The sequence below is a fragment of the Drosophila obscura genome, unplaced genomic scaffold, assembly GCF_018151105.1.
Source record: "Drosophila obscura isolate BZ-5 IFL unplaced genomic scaffold, ASM1815110v1 contig_192, whole genome shotgun sequence".
Classification (NCBI taxonomy): Eukaryota; Metazoa; Arthropoda; class Insecta; order Diptera; family Drosophilidae; genus Drosophila; species Drosophila obscura.
Window position 1 is genome coordinate 3,085,841 of NW_024542781.1, and position 27,801 is coordinate 3,113,641.

Genomic DNA, 27,801 nt, shown 5'->3' on the forward strand with positions numbered 1-27,801 from the left:
GTGTGTGTGTGTGTGTATGTGTGTTCTAGCCTAACTTCTATTTGGACATCCATTAAACTTATGCTAAGATGCCACACAGAACAGAGCTGCCTGCCGAGCTAAGGTAAAGAAAATGCCCCTAAAATCTAGACTACCAAATATGGCACAATAAACAAAAATAGAATGCCTTTTGAAAATGGCAACAAGTAAAATGCAAACGAGAACTGCACATTCAGAGAAAAAGATCACTATAGAAAGAGTCGAATCCGAAGCACCCAAGCATCGATCCTCAATTTAGTTAGATATGCATCAACCCAGGGAGGGAAGTTCAAGCTACGTAGATAAGTTGGACTTAATTTCTTATTATAGGTTTCAATATTTTGCACTTCACTGCGATATGCCTGGCATGCTAGAACCTAACCTGTTCGGATTACCTAAAACTAACACTGTGTTGTGGGAGGGAGGGGGGTAGTGATTGACAAAGAGAAAGGAAGATCTACGGAATCTTGCTTGCTTTATGATCGCGACGATATGCCTAAACTTGTTAAATAAATTCCGTTTTAATATATTGTCATGAATTTTTAGCGCGTCGAGTGCGTGCCAGTGCTCGCTCGTCTAGGTGGAGAAGGGATAGTACCGAGTGGGCAGACTATAGCGACCACGACCATTAGGCACCATTAACTGATTGCCACTCAAGTCGCCGTACTCGTCAGTCTCCTCGGTGTCCTCGATGTAGATTGATTTAAGGGAGCCAGGAAACGGGGTGACCATCTCCGAGCTGTACGAATTCTCCACATCCTCGTCGCCGTTGTCAAACGAATCGACGACCACGTATGAGGCGGAGAAACCCTTCATGGGCACCGAACTGTCCGTCTTGAAGCGCACCAGCAGCGAGTTTGTCATGGAGATGATGTCCTGGGGCAGCTATCAAAACAAGATTCATGGGATATTACCATATTCCATTCGATTGGATATACTGGACGTACCAAACTGCCACAGTACTGTCCGTACATGGGTCCGCTGGTGTCCTCCGTGTCCGAGAAGACCTGCACATAGTCGTAGGAGCAGTTCTCGCTGCTCTCAATGTCAATGGTGAGGAAGATCAGCTCCACATATCTGTTGGGCGGCGCCTCAATGGTCCACTCGCAGTCCATGTTGTCATCGTAGTCCTGATTGCCGAATCGGGCATGGGAGTAGAACTGCTGTACGTAGTTGGTGGCGCGCAGGAAGCCTCCACAAGCTGCAGAAGAGACAAAAAGATGGCATAAGCCTTGGAGCACTTGGAACACACCACTGTGATCACACTTACAGGTCGAGTGAAGGGCCATGAATCCGTTCAGCTGCTTGTTCTTGTCCGTCTTGAGCACCATGTACATCTGGTTCGTGGTGGATGAGATGGGGAAGGGTATCTTGTCGCCGCAGAAGCGTCCCAGCACCGAGCTGGCCTCCGACTCGCCATCGTAGATGGCCACGTTGTCGTAGGTGCATTCCTGGAGGTGCATTCCAATTAGTGGGTTGCTCTCCCTTGGCTGAGTGGCACTCACCTGATGGGACTCTATATTGAACTCGTTGAATATCAGCTTGATGCGATGCCCCGGCGTGGTTATAAAGTGCCACACACAGTCCGCGTTGGGGGGATACGAGTCCGGGTAGTTGGGGCTGTAGATGGTGCCGAAGGAGGCGGATATCTCGTACTTGCACTCCCCCTCCTTGCAGTCGTGTCCGTTCTCGTGCAGCGAGTATCCGTTGTGGCAGAGGCAGATGTAGGAGCCAATGGTGTTCCGGCACTCGTGCTGGCACCCCCCATTGTTCACAGCACACTCGTCGATGTCCGTGAAGAACACGGCAGCGAAGCCGGACCGCTGAATGGACTTGTCCGAATGGAACTCCACGCGAATTGCATTGCTGTCGGAGGTGGCCGTGGGTGGGATGGCGCTGCCGCAGTAGGTGCCAATGCGCTTCAGGCGATTCTCGGTGAGCTTGGAGTAGATAGTCACCGAATCGTATCCACAGTCCGACTGCTGTGCCGCTGTTCCCTCCAGGTCGAAGTGGGTGAAGTTCAGCGAGATTTTGTGCTTTGGTGGCGCCACTATCTCCCAGATGCACTCCTTCAGTATGGGATACATTTCGGGGAACGAGGGCGAGTTGATGGTTCCGTTCGGATAGTCGATGACACCGCCGCAGGCATCTGGAATGAAGAGCGGAATGCAGATAAGGTCATTAGAGGCACAACCGATGACAATGGCTGTCAATGCATAGTCCCGACGACAGGACCAGGACCAGGACCAGGTCCAGGACCCAACCCACCTTCGCAGTGCTTCTTGTCGCTGTGCAGCTCGAACCCGATGTGGCAGCCGCACTCGTAGCCTCCCAGCGTGTTGATGCACTCGTGCTCGCATCCATGGTTCTGTGTCTCGCACTCGTCGACCTCCTTCATGAACACGGCTGAGAAGCCCGCCTTCTGCACCGATGTGTCCGACATGAATTTCACGTACATCGAATTGCCACTTGACCTGAAAGCGACGCCGAACAAAGCAAAGTTGGTTTCAATGGAACAGCGCTGGAGCTGGTGGCTTAATGTTGGCAGTGGAGATGTTCGGGGTGGATGGACGAGGGCACTTACTTCATGTTTGGCGGAGGCTTGTAGCCGCAGAAAACGCCAATTAGTTGCGAATCTTGTGCAGGACCATCGCGTACCTCCACATAGTCGTAGACACAGCTGTCATGGTTCTCCACCTCGAACGACTGGAATTTCAGCGCCACTTGATAACCCTTGGGCACGGTGATTTGCCACACGCATTCCTTGTTGGGCAGATAGTCCAGCGGATAGTTGGGCGACTCCAGCCGACCCTCGGCATCGTCCACGGACAACTCGCCGCCGCACACAACTAGAGCGACGTCAGTGTCATCAGTTTGGTCAGAGTGAACTCGATTACCCCTTTCCTTTCCCCCTACTCACCATCGAACTCTGCCTTGAAGCCGCGATAGCCCTCGCTGCGTTGGGAGTTGACGTAGGTGAGGAGCATGCGACTGGAAACGGTGCGAATTGTATCGTTGGCCACCTTGCCACAGAAGCGACCGATGAGTGGGGACTTGACATAGTAGCCATCTCGTATCTCCAAGTAGTCCGTTTCGCAGTTGTTCGACTTGAAGATGTTCTAAGAGCCAAAGATATAGGAAATAGTTTCCATCGCTTTCCCGATGTTGTATGCAAGGAATATCTCACCATATTCTCCAGCTTGAGTACGACACGTTCTCCATGCGTGGCTGTTATGCGCCACTCGCAGTGCTCCGTCTCGTTGGTCAGTGCTCCGGCTGTGTAGTAGGAGGGGGTGGCAAAGATGCCCGTGCTCTCCTGGAAGGTGCGACCGCATTTGGGACACCTGTAGAGCAGATTTGCCTGGGAAATGTCGCCCTGGCTGAGGCGCAGTCGCTGACCGATCTCGGGCCGCTTGCGACCCTTCATCTCGATGGGCAGAATGGTGTCCAGATAGGTGCCCTTCGAGAAGGTGTTCCTGGCATAGTGCATAATGGAATCATAGTCGTAGGCCATGCCCAGCGAGTCCACTTCATCCGGTGATAGCATATTAAAATTGTAGTCCTGACCCTTCATTATATTGTTGTGTTCGATCACCACATGCTTCTCCCTGTCGGGACGAGTGTGCTCGTGCCAGAAGCCCACCACATGACCCAGTTCGTGCACCACAATGCCAAACTTGTCGCAGTTTCTACCAATGGAGATGGCCTGAGCGCCATTGCCGCGTTTTCCCACAAACGAGCAGCATCTGCGAAAGCATGAAACAATTACTCACGCCGCGTCTCCATGTGAAATGGATCCCCCAAACTCACCCGCAGCTGCGCACAGTAAACACAATATAGTTGGGATGTATCTCCGGGTTGCGTTCCACGAACTTGATGCACGTGGAGTTCTCCCAGTGCCGCATGGCCTGCTTGAAGAGAGCCTTGTGCAGGCCGCTAAAGTTGCCATCGATCTCATATGGAATGACGCCGTAGTCCCAGATGCGCTCCTTTTTGGCGGTGACAGCACGGGCAACGCGATGACGTTGCCGCATCTCCTCCTCCTCTTTCTCATCCTTCTGGCTGAACAGGCTGCTGGATGGTGATGATGATGATGATGATGATGGAGAGAGTGGAAGATTTGGGTTATACGTAGTTGGGCTGGCAAAAGTTTTCACGTGGCGTATGCGTAATTTTAATTGCCAACAGTTTTCCATGCATTTTTCACTGTTGTTTTTGGACACAACTTCTGGCACGCGAATTTCTATTAAAATTCATAACTTTTCACATGCACCAACACACACCCACACACACACACACAATGAGCCCGGCTTTGTGGGTGTGTCTGTGTGGGGAGTTGCCAAAATGGCTGCTGTTTGTTTAAAGTTTATGCCAAAATAAAAAAAGAACCTCTGAATGAAAATGGCCAGCAATTTACAGTGGGCCAGGAAATGGCAACGGAAACGGATGTGGCGGTGGTGGTGGCAGTGCCTGCCATGGCAGAGGGAGGGATTCAAAAACTTACTCCGCTTTTGGTAAATCCATTTCAAGCGCGGACTGCTGCTGCCCCTCAACAGCAGCCTTGGGAATCACTGCCTGTGCCTGTGCCGATTGATTAAATCCAGGCAGGGAATGATGCACATTTTGAGGAGGAGTCTGGCCCCGTCTGCGATGCTGACGGTGCGAACGATGCTTCTTATGATGATGACTCTGGTGGTGATGCTGGCGCTGCTGCTGCCGATGATGTCCCTTGCCCAGTGGCCGGTTCAGCTCGTCGCGCAAACGCTGCACTTTCGTTTCGTATTCCGAGTGATGCTTGGTGCGTCTGTGGTCAGTGAGATATATCCAAGAGGATAGAATCTATGGAGCCTCTTCGAGCTACTTCTATGTACTTACCGCTGCTTGGGTCCACGTCGGTGCCGCCGTCGCACCACTCCGCGGGCATGCAGGAAGTCCACCTCATCGTCCAGCTGCATGCCATTGCCCCCAGCATTGCTGTAGACATTGGGCAGCGTGGAGCGCTGCTCCGGCAGGGAGGTGGGCAGTATGTGACTCTGGCGCCGCTCGGCCACAAAATTGTTACCCGAATCAACTTCGATGTCCTTGTTATCCGACTGTATCTTGCGGGCATCCACATTGCGATGCAGGGTTGTCTGTGTCTTGTTGCTGGCCTTCAGGCTCATCTCGGCCAGCGTCAGTCTGGCTGGCTTCAGCCCAGTGCTGTGTCGTTGCTCGGGCGGCGAGATGACCTCGTTCTTGTAGCTGGCGGGCTGGGCAAAGTCCGAGGGGGACTCCGAGCCGGGCTTCACCGGTTCATTGGCACTCTGCTGGGGGTGGGAGTGGTTCGGTAAGTAAATCACCCGCAAGATATTATGTATTCCGGTACAAACCTGTGTCTGGCCCTGTCCTGCCGTGAGGTTCACCGGACCCGTGCTCGGGAGCTTGGTCTTCTTGCGTATGATGTCGGTCAGTCCCTCCTCCTCCACCTGCAGACCCTCGTGATAGACCTCCTGCTTGAGCTTCTCCAGATCCAACTGAAAGGTGGCATTGTATTTGATGGGAGCTGGGACTGGAGCTGTGCCTGGTCTTGGCTCTGGATCGGGTGCATCGGCCAGTAGCTGCTCCACCTCCTCCCGCTCCTGTTCCTCGTCGTCGATGGGTGTGTGGGCCACCACAGGACCCGAATCTCCGTCGGGCAGGGCAATGTCACCCATGAAGCCACCTGCAACGGCACAGATAAGCATATTCGTGAAAGCTCGCTTTAAATTGAGGGAATTATTGTTTTATCCTGCTACTTTAACGCAGCTTCCATAAATTGCAAATCGTTTTTAATTATAAGCAACAAGGCGAAAAGCGTATACATTTTTATTTTAATTGAAATTTCATGTGGCTCTGTCGGCACTCAGCCGGATTCCGCCGGTTGGTTGGCTGGTTGGTTGGCTGGTTGGTTAGTTAGCCCGACGCCAGGGCGATGCTCCTTGCTGGAAATTTATAATTCACACTGACAGTGAACGTGGACCCGGAACGGAGCAGGGATTGACTCTGACAGTTATTTCGCCAGGCGGCTGGATAGACACGGTCTGCATATCCATTTAATCAGTGGGCAACAGTGGGCAACTGGACAACCGGACAACTGGCCAACTGGCCAACTGATGCTTTTGTTTGCCCAAACGAGCTCGTTCCACGCGGCGTATACGCAATGGGCATGGGAATATGACGGGAAACGGGAAATGGGACTTACGACTGTGTGTGCGCGTCTGTTTGTCTGTGTCCTGAGTGTTGCATGGCCCACATTTGGCCATTTGCCAGCAACTACGATAACAGTTAACAAGCAAAATATGAAACTGTTGCCCTGCCTGCCTGCCTTACTCAGACATGTTAAACAAAATTAATTAAGTGCGTTTGCACATTGCAAAAAAAAACAACATGGCATTAAAATATATATAAATTCAGACCGAATTCAAGAGACTCTTTCAGTTGTCTATAACATTGGACATAAGTACAATTAAAGAGAGAAATTCCATCCAACTAAATACTGTAAATGGAGTATAGTTAGTCACTCAACTCTTCTGTAGCAACACACACACACACATCAATGTTTAATTTCGAATTTGCCAAAACATTTCAAACCAAAACAAAAAGTTGACACAAATACGATTTACGGATAGAGAAAACTACAATATTTGCCTATGAAGTCTGTCTGAGTGCAGATGCTTCTGGTTGGTTGGTTGCCTGAGAGCAGGGCAGGGCTTAATTTGAATATAAATAAAATAAAATTGCATTCATGCTACTATTTACACGGCGGGCACAGTGAAGTCTGCTCAAGTGGATGCCGGCCAGGGTATGATAGGGCGGCTTTAGTGTTCACGCTTTTTGACTTCTGAAGGCCGCTCAACGTGTTCCACATTCCGGCATTGCCATTCCCAGCTGCACTCGCTTCCGCCTAGCTTCCGCCCCCTGTGCCAGTTGCCATCTCAGACGGAGTCGTATTGCTGTCTGTGACTCCTGCTCGGATCATCTGGGATGCAGATGCCCATGCCGATGTGGTAGGTAGCTGGCAATTTGATTATCACAAATGCTGTCGCACACAACCAATAATCCTTAAGCTTCCAACTGCCACACGGGTAGGAGCTGGGCCAACTTGTAACTTAACTGGGTCAGTGCGTGTGGGAGAGCCAAGCCATAAAACTACTGACACCAGCTACGCATGCCAATTGCCTTGATATCCCAGAGGGCAATCGCAGATAAAATATTGAATTTGTGCTGCACTCGAACATCATTGAGACTGGAATCCAAATATTAACGAGAGCACACTGACAGGCACAGTGCCAGGCACACTGCCAGGCAAGATAGGAAAATTACACTTTTGATCCCCTCGGTGGGCATTCGAACATCCAGAGATAAGATTTGTATTAGATTTATTGGATAAACAGTTTTATGTATTGATTCAATGTTCTTTCTTTCGGGATAGTCAACCGATTGTACATAATCCACTTCCACAAACATAATTAGGTATGCTCCAAGAGTCCCTTCATTGCTTGAGTTTTGTATTCACTGTACCAGCAGCCAGTACAGTATGCAAGGTATACAGTATTCCCTTTGCCCTGCAGCTGCGTTTCATTTTGTAGAAATAGCAAATTACATATTTATCAAGCTGCAAACGTTTTTTGGATTTGGTTCCTGAAAGTGCAGCAAGGCATGCCAATCATTGTGCACAATCACTCAGACGCATGGAGGGAAGCTGGGAAAAAATGAACACCAGACCACAGTTTGCTTTGCTTTGCTCCAATCAATGTCAATCATACGCACCGTAACCGAACTGTGACTGCTGCCACAGCCAGTGGCACTGACACTGACACTGGCAACGGCACTGCACTCAAGGAACTGGAAACGGAAGCTGAGGTTGATGTATGGAATTCAATATTGAACTGCGTATGTGGGCTGACAGGACAGCACCTAGAAGCCTGGCCCCCAGCTCCCCAAACACCCACAAAATAACAGGTTAAGGGGCAATGAGGCAATTCCAATCAGAACGTCGAGTCACAGATCAGAATGCATTAATTTGAGCAACAGTCACAGTTCAACTGTCACCTGGCATGGGGATCTGTGCTGAGTTTGTGTGATGAATCATAAATGCATTCCTTGTAGCTTTCCACCGGCATATAGAATTCCATACGTAGCCAACAGAATACTCATCATACTCTGGGCTTTAAGTTACACAATTGTACATACCATTGAGATCTCTCTGGCACGAGTATATCTCTCTCCCCATCCGAGTGATTCTCTCAATTCTTGTACCTTTGTTTTTGCTGCCATGGCAACGTGCGACTTGGAAAACATATCTTGTTTACATTTGATTTGCAGTCAAACAAATTTCTAGAATTGCTCAAATATTTACATACATGCCAGTACATGCCAGTGTGTGTGTGTGTGTGTACAATCTGAAAATCTGTACAGCATTGCGAGCACGTGTGCTCTGTTCTGTTGTGGATTAAAAATACATATATGTATGCGTGCTGGTGTTGGCCGTGCATACATGAAATTTAAATTTAAAATACAGCCACTCGCGCACGCCCCACATGGCGTATGATTGATTTGTATGAAGGGGATAGGGAAGGGGAAGGGGAGTGGAGACTGAACGCAGACTGAACATAAAGCCAGAGAGTTGGCCAAGTTTAACTTAGGTCCGGGCAAAAAGGGCACCCAAGCAAAATACGTTTTCAGTTGGCATTTAATCCCGCTAACACTTGCTAGCAAATATGAACGTGGACTTGTGAGGGAACTGCAAGTGGAAGTCTACAATTGAAAAAAAAAAAAGGAATGAAAAGTGGCAGCAATAAAAAGACGATGCACTCTGCGAAGCACAGCAGGCGAGAAAACTTGCCGCATAATGCGTCACGAACCTGGTAGAGAGGCAAGAGCCAGTATCGTCCCGACTAAGCGAGGATTTTCCACCCACTTGAAGGGCTAGCAGCCCGGGTAACCGAGACCAGAAGTAGAACAAGCAATGGAAATGGAAACGGAAACCATCCAATGTGCGTAGCACAAACAGTTCAAGTCGCAGTCCGTCTGCAATTTCATTACATTTACGTTAAATGCCTTTGGCTGTCCAGTCCGGCTGCCCCTCCACGCTTCTGTCCGTACACGGCTGACTGGCAGACAAACAGTTCGCAAGAGTGAAAGTAATTAAATTTTTGAGCGTCGCCTCCTCCACAGTCAGCATCATGTCCTACCACGCCAGTGCTCCTCATTCCACACCCCACTTGTTCCACATCATTCACACTAACGAACTGACGCACAGAACGTGCCATTTTAGAATGAGATCTGGTTAGGTATCCGGGTCCGAGACCAGGTCCAGTAGCGTACCCTTTTATGGCGGCCACAAAAATGTTCAACACATTTGCCTTGTTGCAGTTGCCACTTTATCCCGAGCCCCATTTCCGCATCCGAGCCATGTGGCGTATGCGTAATGTGGGAACAGAGTCTACCCACTTTATGAGCATCCCTCCTCCACAGGCAGCCTGTGCCGCTGCGGGTTTAATTAAAAATAAAACCACTCCTTTCCCACCTCCTGTGGCACTACTGATTACTCGCTTTGGGCAACGCTTTATACGTGTGATACAACAAAAACAGCGCAAAACAACACAAAACCCCAACAGTTGCCACACTTTACGCATCAGAAGAGACGGCAGCCCCATCCATTTTGTGGGTCAAAAGCAAATAATTGAAGGGAGCTGCCCGTTGAGCTACCGTCAACTGATTGCCATTCTCCAGCCGGGTCATTCGGATACGGCCTCGTTCACCTTTTTTTTCTCCGTGTGTTTGTTTCGTTTCTTTTTGTGTTATTTATGGCTTTGGCGCTCTGTGGAGACTGTCAATACTCTGCGGCCTCTGTCATAAAATAAAATGGATGTGCTCAAATAAAACACAAGCGATTAAACAACCCCCTATGTCTCTCTGGCGAAAAATAGTTTCGATTCAACATTCAACAGAGGATCCAAAAAAATTGCTAATTGGTTAACACTACTCATGTGCTGGATCTCTGGTAGTTGTTCAATTCAATTATAGTTTGTAGTTAAATTTTCATTTACCTAACTTCTAAAATGCTGCGTGGCTAAATCAAAAAAAAAAAGGAAATCAAAAACTGACATTTAGGTTATTCAATTTTATTCAATTTAATGTCTCTCTGTTGTCTGTTGTTTAAGTCGGTATTTTTGTTGCTTATTGCATCTTTCTGTTTAATTTCGTTCTCTTCCCCCTTTCTGGGCAACGTCGAAGCCAAGCAATGGAATGGGTATGTATGCAATTTGCAAGCAAGTGGAATGGAAATTAACAATGAGTCAATAAAATCTCTCAAATAACACAAAGGATTAAGTAAACAAAGTAAATTCGTTGCAAATTAATTAAATCTATCTGTAAATAAAGCTGCAATTTCTGTTTTCTTTGAGGTAATTATTAAATATTTATAAACATCATTAAATCAATTTGTAAATACAGGTTTTCCTTTTTTAGTGAGTTAAATTCGATGCAAACATTACATGAGCTTTAATCCTAATTTGTTTTAAAATATTTCAAATTTATTGAATATATTTTTAGATAAAAACTTACAGCTTATTCGTTTAAAGTAATTTTTAGTTAATCCATAATATGAGAGGACCATATTAATTTTGAATAAGTCAACGAATATACACATGTCGTTGCTGCAAAGGTAATTATTCATATTAGTTCGCATAGTGCCAGAGATATGGCCGGCATCATGACCCAGTGTAAGTAGACTTAGCCTTGGCTGACTGACGTTGACCCGACTGGCTAACCCTTTCGGCCTTTAAATCGCTGCCAGCAATCTGAATATGGATGTAATTATGCATAAGCTTCTACCCGTTGGGATGTGTGAGGGCGAGCGAATTGAGGGCGGAAATGCATATGCATATCGCAACGGCCCCCATTAGTGCATCTTTGTGTATGTGCATGTGTCTGTGTACTGCAGGATATGTAAGTGTGTGCGGGTCATCCTCTACCTCTTGTTCATGCATGTACTATATGTTTCTGTGTATTAATTACCATAGCCATAACAATGAAATTCAATTTGCTGGCTTCGCCCCGCGGAAAGCTTTAATGGGCGGACACACACAAATGTATGATGACGAGAATTATGTTTTGATAAGCGGCCGGCAGGGGCAAACAAGCCGGCAGACGGATGTGCACACGGAGACAGGCGTTGGCCAAAATTAAAGATGAAATCAAAGCAAATAGAGGGGGCAAATAAACCACACATAGATAGGCAGAGTGGCAGACACAAATGGAGACAGAACGGAACGGAAGGAAGGACGGATGGGAATATATGGCTGGGGAAACTAATCCAGCGGCAGCAGAGCTGGCATGAAGACCTCAACCATTAGCTATAGTCCTACTCCCCAATCCCGACGACTGCCCAGGCACAGCAGACCGAAGCAGCAGCACCAGCAACAGTGGTTCCGGGTATTTCGGTACGAATAGCAATAGCCCGGACAACAAAGATGGCCATGATGGCGGCTATGGCGATGGCGATGGTTTTGACGAGTGACCCAGCAAGCGATTTTGGATTTGTGCACGATTTAGGCTTTGGCTTTGTTTGATTTTTATGAGAGTTTGTGTGTGTGTGTGTGTGTGTTTGGGGGGGATTTTGTTTGCTTATTTATACCTACTCGTATGTATATACAGTCCAGCGGAATTGCAGCGAATGAGTGCCGAGGAAGACTAGAACTAGCAGGCCATTGAGGGGCACGCATCGGTGGAGTGTTAATTGATTGAACGGAATCGAATCGCATCATCTACAGATGATTTTCTATTTGAAAAACCTCCAGCAATGCAGATTGAAAAAGCAAGTGGGTATATTCAATCCTAATGAAATGAAAGAGATTCCTGAATGGTGTGCAATGCAGATGGGAAGATCAAATTAAAGATAAACACCCTATACTCTCTACACTAAACGGGTACGGGTACGGGCACAGTCTGGCTGCATTCACCGCACACATCAATCAATCGAAAGAGCTCCTATATCACTACCAGATCTGAATTGTTTTGTACCAGCCTCGGCCGCCGCACTGTATCCGGTCAATAGCCCAGACTAGGCTTATAAAGCCACTGAGGCTTATATTCATGTGCGCGTCTGTATGGCTGTGTATGTGCCAGCCCGTTCATGTTCATGTCCATGGCCACAACTCCATTCCCACTTCCGCTCACAGACCAAATCGCAGATAGGACTTGGGGGCAAACAATAGATGGCCAATGTTTGAGTTCCCGCAACAGATTTATGATGGACAACTTCGTCGAAATATTTATGCAGCTGCAGCTGTATGTGGCGCAGCTCTCCTGGCTTTCCATCACCACTTTGCACCTACGGCAAATATAGAAACTATTTTCCATTGCGTCCCACAAAAAGACGAACCAGCTCGGACTCTGCTGCACTGCCACTTTTCGCACAAAGCATTTTTAGAAAAACTTTTGCCACAGAAGCGCGAGCAAATAGAACTTGGGAAAAAATATACCTATTTTTTGCGCGTACTTTTTGTTTTCAATTTGAAATGGGGCTGAAAACATTTCTCACTGCACGCAGCAATAGTCGTATGATGTGTGAACATATCAGTGTGGGCATATGGGTACAAACATATATAGATATATTCATGACTGGGAACACCTACTGGGGGGGAGCACACCTACTCAAATTTCGGTGGCACTTCATTACGGGTTGGAGCAGCGGGTCGGGTTCAATAAACTCTCGATGCACAATAGAGCCACTGCTCTCCCAGTGCATCCGTTCATTCATTGGCAGTGCCATGGCAACATAGAGCTTCCATTGCCGGCATTTGCAGTGGCATCTGATAATTGTGCCATCAGAAGAGATGCAAAGACTGCCTGCCAATGGATGTCTGTCCTGGGTTTATTTTTGTCAAACGCTTTTCGCAAAACAAAAAATGAATGAAACGAAATTAGATGGTGGCATTTTGGGGGAGCAGAACCAAAAAAATTTCGTTCCAAGAATTCATAATATTTAAAGAAAAATGTTTTAATGCTGGAAAAGAACAATGAACCGGTAGCAGTTGAAGGGCCAGCCCCGTAATTGAATTCCACTTTCTAAACGAATTCTCAATTATTTCTCATTTAACAGAGAAGAATTAGTTGTAAGAAATGCTCGTAAATGAAGGTTTTTACTACTTTAAATTGGTTCTGCCGTCAGTCGATATACCACATGTGCATAGACGCAATCATGCCATACATATGTGTATCAATAAAGCAAATATAGCAATACAGAAAGAGAAAGCATGGAACGTAACTGCTGCAAATGAAGCTGGATGCATGCTTCATTGGATATGGAATTCATGCTGCTTGCAATATAAATCGCATATTGAATTTCTGGAATTCGTTTTGTATTGGCTTAAAAAACGAGAGCAAGGAATGCATTCAATTTGTCTTGGCTCATGCTGAGAACAGACCAAAAATCAGAATGCAGCTACTAAGAAATGGAATACATATATGTACATAATAGAGAAAGATTCATAAATTGTGGTTTAGTTCTTGTCTGATGCATGCCATTTACATATATTTATCCTGTTGCTGCTATCCTTTTTCACCCTTCAGTTGCAATTTGAATTCGGGACAGCAGATTGTTGGCTGAACAATTAAAAAAACATTTGCAAATTTAAAATGCGATTTGCATAAATTACGGCAGAGCCCACAGCTGCAGGGGCTCCCACAGACATATACACAAGTACATATAAATATGTGTACACGTGTATGAGTGGGATGGCTGTATGAATGTGTATTTATGTGATTGTGCGTATGTGTGTCCCCACCCCACTAGGGTGGCCAAATCATAAGCTTCGTTTTGTGGCATTATCTGAGCAGCTTTCGAGCTTGTTTGCTCCGCTTGCTTATTTATGCCAATTTGCATAAACAATGATTGCAGCAGAACAGACAGCAGCACGATAACAAGTTCTGGCTAACAGGTTGCCCAGACACATCTACATAAGCCGTAAGAAGAAATAGTACGTGCACTGGTATTGGTGGGGTGGGTGGCATGCAGTATAGCGCCAAGAAGTATGCAGCAAAAAGTTGGGGAATGCAGCTGAGCCATTACCCCGGAAGGATACTACTATGCCATTTGGCAACTGTGTTGCCAGTGGCTGCCCTTAAATGTGCGTAAGCCCCATTCCATCCCCAATGCGCCCTGCCTCTCCCCCAACACTTGTTCATGCATATGGGTGCGTGTGTGAGGGCTCTGCTCTGTCATTCTTGCTGGCATTAATTAATTATGCAAACAGTTTAAATGCAAGTTTATTTTATTTACACATGTTTCTGCCGGTTTGCATGCGGGGGACTATAGAGATGGAGGCAGACAGACAGAGAGAGAGAGACCAGCTGCCAGGGAATGAAATTTCAATAAATGCAACTAAAATGTTGCCAAACAATATGGTCGAACACGTTTGCTGCAATTCTGTGTGTTTTGTCTGTGCAATAAATTTCATGGGTAAATTTATAAATTGCGGTCACTGTAGCAGGAGGCGCTCACAGCAGTGGGTGGAAAAGCCTTTCTTCAAAGAGCAACAACAAATGCAGTCAATGGCAAGGAAAGTCCCTTCCAGCAGTTCATCCTTTGAGTCGATGAGAAACAGCTGCTTCTTACTGTTGGCACTGGCACTTCCGATTTGCTAACATTTCCGGCGCCTGCTTTTTCATCACGAGTTAACTTTAGTTTTGTTTCTGTTGCCTGGAGGCCAGCTGGATTCTCTTCTTGGCCGAGAGGATATCAAGACCGAGATAAAACTTACAAATGAACAATGATAGACATTTATTGTATATTTTGCGGCTTACGGCTTCGTAATGTGAACGAGTTTCAACAGTTGCCATTATTTTAGCTCTCAAATAATTAATTGGCATTAAAATTAAAGCCTTTTGTTTGCCAATATGCGAATATGCGGAAATTAATTGAATTTATGTATATATTTATGCACGTAAAATAAAGTTATTCATTAAATAGCTGCGGTTTTTAATTAAGAGCATGCAAAGTTCTCTTCACGAAAAGTTTGTTTGCTCGGCCCCACTCCTGCCTCGTTCTGCGCTGTCTCGTTGTGCGGCTTTGTAAGCTGATCCTGTTGGCTGTTTTGCGGTAAGCATCCCAACAATCTTCGCGTGCTCGGCCCCATGACTCTCCCCTCTCGCACCCCTCAGACAGTCTGCCCCTCGCGGCGGCAACAAACTAACTCAATCCGTCTGCACACAATGCCGCTAAAAGTGCGAATTGTAAATAGTTTCAGGCATCAGGCTCTGGCTCTGGCTCTCGCTGTGGCTCATGGCCTAGGGATGGACTCGGCGGAAGTGCAGCTGGGCACGAAATCTTATGTATACGAGTTTATACGAATCAAAACGGTGGATTATGCCGCTGGATTACGGATGGATAAACAGTGCTTTTTATCTGGATTTTTAGTTTCTTTGTGTGTAAGCTTTTCCTTTAAATTCCTCCTTTCTTTTCATGCTGGTGATGGGGCGCACACAAACTTCAGTTCGGCACGAAATACGAGTGAATATATGTACATACATACTTATCAAAACTGTGGACTACGCAGAGATTTATGTATTTATTTTTATTTACACATGGCTCTCAAGTTTTTTGCAAGTTTATTTATCTTCTCTCGTGTATTCGTGTATACTTAACAATGGGATGGATTCACAGAATCAGATTTAGCATCGGATCTACAGGAAGCGAAGCTGTTCATTATTTTCAAGCATTTATTCTATATGATATATGTATGTGGTTCCTAAGTTGTTCTGCGTGCGATGCTTTCAACTGAAAGATTTTCCATTCGATTCACGACCCAGTTGCCCCCATCACTACCTGTACCATCCCAGGACTCTGATGTTTCTGTCTCTCGCTGTGCTATGCATGCAATGCCTTCCAAGTGCCTTTTTATTTCAATGCGCGAGAGAGTTAACGGCAATGAGAGGCAGCGTTAGTTTGTTGCCTTTCAACCGAGCCCGTGTCGAGCCACTGCCTCGCAGCAATAGCTCTATCAATGTGGGTTCCCCTTTCTATGTCACTCTCCCTATCTCTCTCTCTTTCTCTCTTTTGCTCTCTATTTGTGTGTGTGTGTGTGTGTGTGTATTTTGGTGGGGGTGGGGGAAATTATTTGCAGTCACTTGGGTAGGTTGTTTGACTTGGAGTGCACGATGCCTTCCAGGCCACTTGAAGCCAACGCCATCGTCATCGCTGCCAGTCCACTGCCTGACATTTTGGTTGCTCTGCCTTGACGGTGGTTATTGTGATGCTGTTGTCATCATTACTGTCGCAGTCCTGGCTCCTGGGGAACTTGGAGGGCCGCGTGGTGCACCATTTTCACATTTGCAGTGCCATTTGCGGTTTGATTTCTTGTGTGCGACCACAGTCACGCCTCCCTGCGTGCACAACTTCCTGCACTTCCATCTCTTTGTTCTGCTCCCAGTCCTCCTCCTGAACCAGATTCTCCTCCAGGTTCTCCGCTGGGTTCTCCTCTGGGTTCTTCCCATCGTTAGCCCTTTGATAGAACTTTTGTGCATTTGGTGTATGCAAATTAATTAGCGACAACTGCACAGGACTCTCGCTTTGAGACACTAAATTGCTTAAGGTGTGTCCCAGCATGTTATGGCACATTTTGCCAGAATCTCCATGCCAGTGCGGTTTTGTGGCATACTTATGGGAGCCAGGACATTCGAAGTCCTTAATTAACTTTCAAACATTTGCCAAATGAAGCCTAACTGTTTTGAGAAATTGTTTTGTGGAATGTGAGGAGAGAGCAAGGAAGCCCATGGGATGCTCATGTCTGCATTGCACAGCACATTTTTGGCAAATTAAATTCTCGAGTTTCAAATTGCGCCAACTTCAATTGAAAGTTGATTAGCTCCCAGTTTCTCCTTGAAGCCCCACTCCGCACCGTTAATTTGATCCCACTTCAGAATTCAATTACGCTGCTTTGTGCTGAGGAAAACCGAAGGAAAAATTGTTTATTTACTCTGCCACCAGTGGGGGGGTCCACGTCCACTCCCCTACTGCCCGCTTGCCGACCCACGTGCATTTGCATACATTAGGATGCCATTCATTTGGCTCTGCCCGTGCTGGTGGTGTATCTGTGTGCACTATAAATCGGCTTTGACCCACTTCTCGTGGGGTAGCATGAAAAACGCAAGCAGCAAACAATTCATTAATTGTTGGGACGCCAAAAAAACGCGACCGCGTGAAAAAGCGCTCAGAGCTGGTATGATTGATTGTGGAATTATGGCCAGTGGGGTGGGCCTTGGCACTCCTCATCTCCGTATCGCTATCGCTGTGCGGCACGTATGCATATTGATGATATATGTGCGGGTGTGACTTATCTGGGAATCGAGAAACCAGGCAAAGACTTTCATCCGGACGAAGTCGGGAGAAGCCAGCAGTCATGTGCAGTGGTGTAGCCAGCCACAGTGGGAGGAAATTGCACTTCCTGACTATAAAAGGAAACTTTTAATGTAGCCAGCGGACTCATTAAAATACGCATAAATTAAAATATACAAATTTATGGCACATTAAAGAATTTCCATTTAGTTTTCACTATTGCAACCCATTTTATAAAAGTTTCATTAATGGGTTTTCGCTGCACTGTTCAACTATTTATATTCGTAATGTTGTATAAATATTTATTATGTTAAATTCAAAATAATGTCCATTTCATATTGCCATTACCATAGTCACCCACTTGAGGGCACATTGAAACCAATGATGGTTAGGGCGGAAGTCGTTTGCTTTTCAATATACTCGTACGTATTACGCATACTTCGAGAGGGGGGTATTTCCCCCGAGGTATGTACGTCTGTCTATATGTGGGCTTGTATGTAGGTTGGGAGGGGGGGTATAACTTTTTGACAATTGATGTGAGCAAATACTTATAGACTCGTCGTACTTCCAGCCAGACAAATTGCAATCGAAAATGGTTATCCTCTGCTCCTGCCCGACTCAGCACCAGAACCAGACACGGATATGGACCGAAAATACAGCCATTGAAACGTCCTCAGCTCCTCAGCTCAGCTCAGCTCAACGCATTCGCATTGCTCTCCCAGTCAATTTCCTTATATATTTCTTCTTGGTTTTTTCTTTTTTATTATTTTTCCCGTGCTTTTTTTTGTGCAAACTCAGGTAAATTCAATTGAATCCAACAGACAGGGAAGGAGGTCGCCTGCCTGGAGGAAGCTGATCTGGACTGCTCGGAAAAGAAGCGAAAGCTAAGCGCCAAGCACGCCACAATGGCGCTTAATTTTCAACACTGCAACAAGCGGCTGATGGTGTACGGGTAGGATCTGAGGATGCTTAAGGAGGTGGCTATAAATAATGTCGAGTGGGTGGGGGGGAACACTGCCATGTTTGTGTGTGTGTGTGCGACTCAAGTTAACAAGACTTTTCGCTTTTACTCAAACTTCCAGGCTAACACAATTTCCAAAGCTTTTGTCTTGGTTGGGGACTCGGTAAGAGGCTTCCCAAAGAATCCCGTATAGGTTCATGGCTTAGAGATTGGCTTATGGCAAAGTAGAATTTACTCTGAAGCAACGCAAATGCGAAACCATTTCCGTGCCACAGATAGATGTGTTGTGTGTGCTACTCTACTCACCAGCCTTGCAGGGATCCATGTCAATGTCTTCGGATACCTTTGGTGTCACTTGCAGGCGCATCAGCTGCTCGATGGTGTATTTGCTGTGGTAGGTGCGTCGCTTGTTCCGCAAAAGATTCGGATGCGGATGCGAATGCGAATGTGCCCGGTGCTGCTGTCTGCGCTGATGATGCATGGCCCGGAGCTGGTGCTGCTCCACATCGGAGCCTGATGGGTGATGTGAGTGTGGATGTGGAGCCGATTGGGCATGTTCATGCCTCTCGGCGAGTGCAACGTGATCCGTCGACAGGGGCTGCAGCTCGCCACTGCCACTGGGCCTGCTGCTCTTGGCATGCACCGAGATAAGCACCAACAGACCCGTGGCCATCAGCAGGGCAAAGTTCGTGTAGCTCATGGCCGTGCCGTGCCTCCTACGCATCCACAGCGATTCCACGGCTGCCAGCATCGAAGCGGGGTCTTCCTCCTCTGATTTGCACCCTCTTTTTGTTGCTTATTTATAAAACAATTTAACGGGGGCCCGGGGCCTCTTCGCACGTTCTGTGGCTTGTCGCTGAGTGGGGGTTCGGTTGTGACTATCGGTTTTAACTTAAAACTTCTGCATTTTCGCTTAGCACGTGCCTGGCCTGCAATTGAAAAATGACCAGAGAATCATTAAACAAAACGCAATAATAATGGTTTCATTCAGCTTTCCATCAGACTCAATGGCATTTGTTTTTATACCCTTGCACAGAGTAATATTTTTGTTGTTGTGTCGTTTTATTTATTATTTTTTGAAAAAAGCTCTCAGAGCCGCTGATAACCCTTTTTCCTATCAATTGACATACAATTTGCTGCGATAGAGCTCTGATTGATTTTGTTTCTGCCCTGACCATGAAAGATTTCACGATTTGATTTGATTCTCTTTGCAATTAAACGCAATTTTTCACACACATCTGAATGGGTAATTTGGCACGGAATTTTCATTGAAATATTTCTAGGATTACGCTGCTAAAATGCAGATCAAATGGCTAGCCGCATTACTATTCCTCGATGGTTGTACAAAAATACATTCTCGTTTTTCGTTATAGAGGGGAGCTACTCGTTTGCAATTTGAATACTGAGCGAATGGGAAATGTCATCAAAGTGGATTCCACTGCTCATTCCAAGCCAGACGCCATGGCTGCCATGGCTGCCATCGGTGCAGCTGCCTGACAATCGAATGCCGAACAAATTATGCAGCTCCGACCGTGCACATTTCATCCAGATTGAGTGAGATGTTAATGCAACAGACTGGTGTATCAAGTCGTGCTGTCGGGCTAGACTCATTTCAGGGCAATCAATGCACAGCCGGTGTCTGATTTACATACGAGAGCATTGTATAGAATCTCATCTACTCTATGTTGAAGAGTGTGTGGATCTAGTACACATCTGTGCCTCGGGGCCTAATAAAGGCTGGCGTGTGTGCGCGCTGCTCCGAAGCTGCCACCAAGCATTTAAAACAAAAGAGGTGTAAAATTCCGGCGAAACCATCCGGCAGCTGTGCCATGAAGTCAGGAAGGTACCTACAAACATAGGTAGGGAGTGAAAGGAAAATAGAGAGAACAGGTAAATGCTCTACCATCAACTTAGCACTCAATTAATTTCATGCCGAAGGATGCGAAGGCTCATCGAGGTAGAGTGGCAGGCAGGCAGTCACCGTCACCGTCAGCTACCGTAGCCCACCACACTTTAGAGCCATGCACAATATCGGGTAATTAAAAATCGCTTAGCTCGAACGCAATCCAGGACCAGGCAATTCACAAAACCTTTTCAATTAACTTGAATGTTGGGCCGAAGCCATTGTCATCGGGCTGTTGCTACTGATGTTGCTGCTGCCCCAGCAATTGTGGCAATTTCATTAAATCATTTCATTTCCGGCCGCACACACACTTACACACAAAACAAATCAACGAGTCGGCTGGCTTTTTATGGCAAATTAAGTTGCCTTTTGTGCGGTGGTGGCTCGGGTGGTGGCAATGTGGGGTGTGGGGAACGATTTAACCAGAAACAGGCTACTAACAAATAAAGCCAAACACCCCGCAGACAATTCAACGGGCAATCCTTGGACAAAAGTTTCAGCAGCCAAACAATACAGTTGCGGGGCACAGCCCAGAGCCAAAGGAGTGCAACATATTTTCTTAATTTCATTTCCTTTAATTTCACTTCGCACAAATTGCGGGGCTGTGAGGGAGGCAACAGGAGCAGCGGCAGCAGCAACAGCAGGACCTAAAGCAGCAGGGGAGCAGTGTGGGGTAGCTGTAAAGGCAAAAGGAGAAGCAGCATCAGCCATTTCCATAATCCATGGTAGCATAATTACGTATACGCCGCGTGGGGCCAACTAGGAACAGCAACGACAACGATGCTGCGAAAGATGATGACGATGCTACTTTCTCATTTAAGCGGAATTAAAAATTCAATTGATAAATTCCAAACTAAATAAGCCCGCGAAAAGAAGAAAAATAAAAGAAACAAAAAGTTAAGTGTAATTTCCCATTGTGGGCTATGGTGCCACCCATGTCCGCCCATTCAGATCTTTTCTGCTTTCCCTGTCCTTGGGAGGAAATTGAAAATCGTTGAAAAGTATGTTAATTGATTGGAGCTAAAGTTGCCTGGCACCATGTTTTGGCTCATTATAAAATGCGTCCCTCCTGCAGCCAGCAATTCGACTGCTCCCATCTCTGTCTCTGTTTCTGTTTCTATTTCTGTCTCTGCGTCTCTATGTGTCTATCTCTTATCGCACCCACATGGACTAGATGGAATTATCAAAGCTCTCTGGGTCTGGGTCAATCCGCGATACGCGATCTGAGTTCGGGAAACGTAAACAAATTCAACTACGTAATAGGCACATATAAAAAATGTATAAACAAATAAGATTTCCATTTGATTTACCTACTTATGCTCTTTGGATCTGTCCAAAGTCGAGCCAGAGCGACATTTGATTGGGATTCGAATTTGGATTTGGATTCAGAGTCAGAGATAGATTCTTTATGCACTCTGTGCATAAATGAGCAGTTAAAAGCTTTTAAATGTCATTTTCAAATGGCACGCGCCATTTACTTTTAGTTTAATTAGATGAGATAAGCGCGCCAGTCAAGCAGCCCCTGCTGGCATCCAGGCACACTCCTCCTTGCAGTCAGAGCCATCAATCAGGCTTGTCAAGTGCTCGCAACTTTCCAACTACAAGAGCTGACAATGACAAGCGTCAAGTAGCTGGGGAATCGTTCTTCTCGAAAGAACGGGGGAGGTTCTGGTTCCTCCGCCAAGTGAGAGGAATCGGAACTTGGACTAAGCCAAGCGAATCGTACTCACAACTCACACCAATCCATCCCTCCAACCACCATCTTATCACCTCACCTCCCCTCCCATCCCATTTCATCCCATCCATTCATCTCTCATTTCGCCTTTGTCATTTTTAGTGTTTTACAAGAGCAAATCTTGACAAGACTCTAAAACGAAACCCAACCCGGGTCGGGTGCCCGCGCCCTCCTGTGCCCTCCCATGCTCTCCCCTCAACTTCTTTGTTTGCCTAATTTTGATTTGCTCTGTCGCATCCGACAGTTGGCATTTGCAGCTGTAAACTACTCCGGCTAAAGATATGAATTCAAATGAAATTCAAAGGAATGTGTAGTATCTAAGTAAAGAGCAGAACTGATTGAAATGGAGAATATTTGCCAAAACTTAGAGAACAACGGAAAGTTGTCATCTGGATCTGTTGTGCTTTGAGTTGGTTAATTCCATCTGGACACACTTTTCGAGTTTTCTCATTCGGAGGCTGTCTTTGCATCGAAATGAATGGAATGGGCTGGCTTCTGGCAAGCAAGCAGCAGAGAAAGGAGGACGGAGAGGATGTAGAAGCGTGCCTCAATTTGGAAACAACTTAATTTCAATTACGAGCGCAGAAGAGGAAAGCAGACCTCTTGCAACGGCATGACAGGAGTGAAATGCTGTAATGAATACGACGCTATGCAGCCTCCATCCGAGAGCCGAGGAGGGGTCTGGCAGGAGCCGACTTTTATGCGATTTAAAATGCTTTACAAGCGCAAAATGCAACCAAGGCAAGGCGGCTGAACTAACAAACAGACAAACAAACATTGGGACAGACAGGCAAAAACACACCGACAGACAGGAGCTAAAGGCCAGGACCAAGAACAGCCCCAGAGGCCAGAACCAGGACGAATCCAAAGCCAGCGGCAAATAATTAAACTTGGCTACCTAGCACCTGTGGACTCCGTCCAGGGATAGTAGCACCCAACCAAGCAACCAAGCAACCACCTAGCCTCCAGCAACCACCTCCAGGTGATTGCAACTGTGGCCGAGTCGGGTCAAAACGACACGAAATGAGTCGGGATGGGGCGGATGAGGCAAGGCTTGGAGAAGGAGAAGGAGTAGATGTGGGAGTGGGAGGAGGAAAAAGGCAAGCCCTGTTTATTTAGCTGCTCGGCATGTGAATGTAAATAAAGTTCAGCCATAACACACCCCGCAGACAGAAGGGGGAACCGCTGCCACCCACCAACTGCCGGGCGTCGCATCCTCATTGCCATAATCTGTAACAGAAACCGGGTGATGCAAATAACCACAGGGCCAGATACAAGCCAAGAGGGCATGGCATGGGCAATGGCCAGCACTGGACAGCCATTGGGTATGGCCTGCTCATGGTTCATAAAGAATTTGCGATTTATTTATAAACTTGGCTCGCAGCCCCGATTCCGGCTACCGCATCCTGATGGCTGGCCTCTGCACTAAAGTTAAGAAATAATTAATACTAACAACGACAAATGACGACCGGTCTGTGGCCTGGGAATTGGGACTGGGTGGAAGCGGGTGGAGGCCCAAACATGGCCCGGCCCATTGGATCGTGGGGATGCGCACCTTTGAATCTCGGATACCAGGATGCTGCTGCTGCCGCTGATGATGCTGTTGATGATGATGCCCCTGTTGTTTCGGGTCATGAATAACAATTGCCGGCAAGCAGCGCCAGCAAAAATATGGCGGCAAAGATTCCTTTTTATGGTGATTGCGTGGGAAAATTGTCGGCAACGACGAGTCCCAGTCCCAGGGCCCAACGCCTGCCAGCCTGGCGATAAAATATGGAAAAGAAAAAAAAAATAAGGGAAAACACACACAATGCAAATATGAAAAGCGAGTGAAATCCTTTTAATTTGGCAAATAAAAGTGACGGCAGGGCGACCGTTGTACAAATTTATATGGAAACCCCCCATCGCGCTGACTGGGTGGGATGCCAGGGGGAGAATAAAGGACGAGGCACAAAGCGAGAGAGTTTTGTGGGGGAATTGGCGACTTAACTTCTGGCATGTAAATGCATGCAAGCGAAAACGATCTGTGGGAGAGAGAGAGAGACGCTGTCGGAAAGTGAAAAGTTTGTGGACCAAGTTTAAGTTTGGCCAACTACAAAATGCCAAAACCATGACCAAAGCAATCGAAGCTATTGAATGGTTGAATGAAACTCTTCTGGATGTGGGGCAATTTTTCGGCATATTAACATTCTTCGAATAAAGTCCGATACTTGAGCGGACACCCACGCTTACAGTTGGGTCTTTTATTTGTTTTTAACGGAGATGTCTGCCCAGAAGTGATGTGTGAGGGAATAAAAATCAGAATTTTTAAACCTAAATTGAGACAATAAATGCAAAAAGAAAGAAAGATGTCTGCTTGAGAAAAGAACGCACATACATGATAAATATTTAAGAAAGATTTCAGCCTTAGGATGATGGTCTCTTAAGAGATGGGAGCAGTTATCTATGTCTCCCTCTGGAATCTTCTATATAATTAACTTTGTATTTAATTTTGGTAATGCATTAAATATGAATGCGTCCCCAATTAGTTATCTTTATCACAGAAATAATAATTACCAGAAGAAATATGACAAAAAGTAAAATGATGTACCCCATAAATTAGTCTGAGGCCAGGGCCAAGTAAGTGAAATATAAAATCTGCTTAGACTTTAATTAATTACACATGTTGCAGGAGGCGAAGAGGGTGCCGGCGAGGGGCACTGCCAACAGGACAGGACTCAGCCAAGTGGAAGCGCACTTGTGTCGTCGCACTCACACAAGTACACTGTGGCACTCACACACACACACACACACCCATACACTTACACGTAGAGACAAACACTTGCGACATATCATTAACTTTGCTTTATGGCGACAGAAATTGGGGGAGGAAAAAAAATTCAAAGCAGTTCCAGTGGCAGGCGTGGCAAAAGATGAAGTAAAAATACGAAAAGAAATACTCGTAACTCGTGGAGTTTAAGACGATGCCGGGGGGTGTGGGTCGTCATCGTCTCTGCAGTGTCTCTGTTGTGGATGTGGATGCTACGATGCTTGTTAGGAACACGGCGACAGCTGTAACGCCTACACAAGACACCAACACGCCTACCCCTACACCTCCAGCTTCCTTCAGCTATGTATAGAGACAGAGACTGAGTCTCTAATATCCATAAAATAACTCAAATCTTATATACGATTTGGTGTATGTCATGTTCCATTGCTGTTTCGTGTGCTGGGCCACCTTTGAGGTCGTTACGTTCTCACCTGCTCTTAGCTGCAGTTATCTTTGGTTACCAGATACTGTGTGGCTCCCCACTTCTTCCCATTTGAGTTTTGTCCGAACTTAATTCGCTTTTAATTTTTCTGCTGCTACGACAGCAAAAAATTGTAAAAAATTCAACATTTCCAGGACAAAAATACGAGAGAATGGACCCCCAGACAACAAAAAAAAAAAAGAAGAAATCCAGCAAAAATTTGTTAAGCGCCATCAGAGTGAAGTGCGTGTGGAGACGAAGAGACAGAGAGAGTAAAAGGGAACAGAAAAAAGGAAAATAATAAGAAAAGGAATGTAAAGGAAAGGAAAGGAATGGACAGGGAACGAAGGGAAGGAAAAATCAAAATGAATTCTATTCAAAGCATGGCTCTGGCAGAAAATATGAAATGTTGTCGCTGGGGGAAAGGGAAGTACGAGCATTGTCCGGGGCGAGAAGTATTGTTAAGAAATGCATACGCGGGCAATTTTTATTCCTTTCTGCTGTCCTTGGGCTCAGCGGAGGAGGGTGTCAGGAGTGGGATCTGGTGGGGGAGCTGGAGCTGCTACTGCTTAAACACGAAATGCTTAATGGCCAAGTTGCCACAAAATGTTTGCCAGTTGAGGGGACAGACAAGGGCAGCAGTCCAGTGAAGCAAAAACGAAATGCGTTTTCTAGCTCCCAAAGCTCCTTTCTCCCAGCGTTCGTACGGGTGTGAGGGAAGGGGTGGGATGGGTGGGTTTATTGGAGCGTGAGCAACCTGGGCAACAATATCAATATGCGTCTTTTGTTCAGAGTCGTCTCCGCCGCTGTGCACCACAGCCCAACCATTGCCCTGCATCAGCCAACCCTCCCGCTGACAATTGTTCGGCAGCGGAAGTTGATATTCTGGCAAAACGGAAGTGTTGGAGCATCTCAGAGAGCGGGGGCCGCCCCCCACACACATTTTGAATTTCATATTTTCCATTTCACTCTGCCTCTTTTCTCCTCCACGCATAAATTTCCATCTAGAACTGACAGACAAAATGCGGAGCATATGAAAAAGTTTTGCAACAATCTGGAAGACGACATTCCTGGTCCCGAAGGAGGAACCAGCACAGGGCCCCAGACCCATAGCCAATTAAGTCTAATGCGCGGACGTGCAGGCTGCCTTTTGGGCTCCCAGCTTACCTTTAATTGCCGCTGCCCCGGCCTTACGGCAGACTCCAGACGCCAGACAGACCACAAATGCGGATCGTTGACCAAAAAAAAAAGCAAAGGGGAGAACAAACAATGAATAAAAGGCCCGCGATCAGGAGGCAGGCAAGACTGGGGAACTGGGGGACTGGGCGACTGGAGGCTGCGATCGAGTTCGTTGCTACCAAGAGGTCCCAATCTGCTTCTACTATTTCGCATCGTCGTGGCCGTTGCTCGGAGATCATGGGCACCTTGACTCCGGCTGGTTCCGTATTGCAGTAGCAACACAAACACACACATTGTATAAGCACATACTCGTAAAACAAAGCGAAATCGTAAGAAACAATAAAAAAACAAATATAACATTCTATTTTAATTATGCCGGCGGCCTTTAGATTGGCAATTGACGATGATCTGCGTTGAGGTTTTTTGTTTTTGTTTTTACTTTTGCGATGTGTGAAATGAAAAGCGGAAAACTGGAAACCGCACGCCGTCGTCAGACATACTTATGTACATATGGATGTACATGTACATATGTAGACAGAAGTAAGCGTAAGACGCAAAACACCCACCAAGACGGGGGAGCAGTTGCACTTGAGGAAGAGGCAATGATACAGGCAGGCAGGGCAGTTCACACAATCAGAGGCAGAGTCAGCGCGCCGCGTGCCGCTTGTTATTTATAGCCATTGAATGCTGCGCTTCTATCAGCAGCAGACCAACAGAGCAACAGATCAACACGGAACAGGGGAGAAGGAGGCAACAACGGCGTGTTCATTTGTTGTGTGCTCAAGCATACGAGCCTTGCCTTGTACGCGTACAAATACATATAATGCAAAAACACAACCCACAACTGATAACACACTCAAATGCACACAATGATTATAATCGAATTAGAATCGAGTGCGAAGGATCGCGACTCTTGAAAATACAGAACAGAACCGACTAAACCGTGTGATTAGCGTGGCAGCCGCGAGGTGTTCGGCAGTCCAATCACAACACACACAGATTCGAAATACACTTGTTGAATAATCCAAATTCCCATTCTGTTCGTTTCCATTCGGCTGTTATCATAATCCAATAAACACTCTCTAAACACATCCATCTTTCTCTTGATTACACAAACACTCACTTCAGAACCAAAGGGATTTATTCTTTTGGCCTTTGCTGCAGATATTTGTATTCTGCCATTTGTTGCAAACAAGTTTGTTGCCAATATTCTTTCGTTTTCAATATTCTTTTCCCGCCACTGCGAAAATCATGTCCGTTCACGACCGAAGTTGTTCGCGTTTTGAACGTAAACAGTAGGGATGTTGAATATATATATGTATAAGCAGAGCATCTTGCTAGAATAGCACACCGATGGGGGTGTAAATTTAAAAATTTGTTTGGCGCGCTGCTCGTTTTCTCCCATTAAATGGTACT

General features: G+C 46.4%; 1 protein-coding gene across 1 annotated transcript; it reads right to left on the minus strand.

The window, feature by feature from the left end:
• LOC111065635 (dorsal-ventral patterning protein tolloid) lies at window positions 1–27,659 on the minus strand. The gene is given in 15 exon segments (XM_041593555.1): window positions 1–903; window positions 966–1,219; window positions 1,289–1,469; window positions 1,524–2,167; window positions 2,287–2,492; window positions 2,603–2,867; window positions 2,939–3,137; window positions 3,206–3,764; window positions 3,829–4,073; window positions 4,519–4,560; window positions 4,594–4,822; window positions 4,894–5,324; window positions 5,388–5,719; window positions 18,645–19,267; window positions 27,509–27,659. Coding segments are annotated over 14 exon segments (4,341 nt in total). The 5' UTR covers window positions 19,090–19,267; window positions 27,509–27,659; the 3' UTR covers window positions 1–594.
• Window positions 27,660–27,801: the final 142 nt, after the last annotated feature.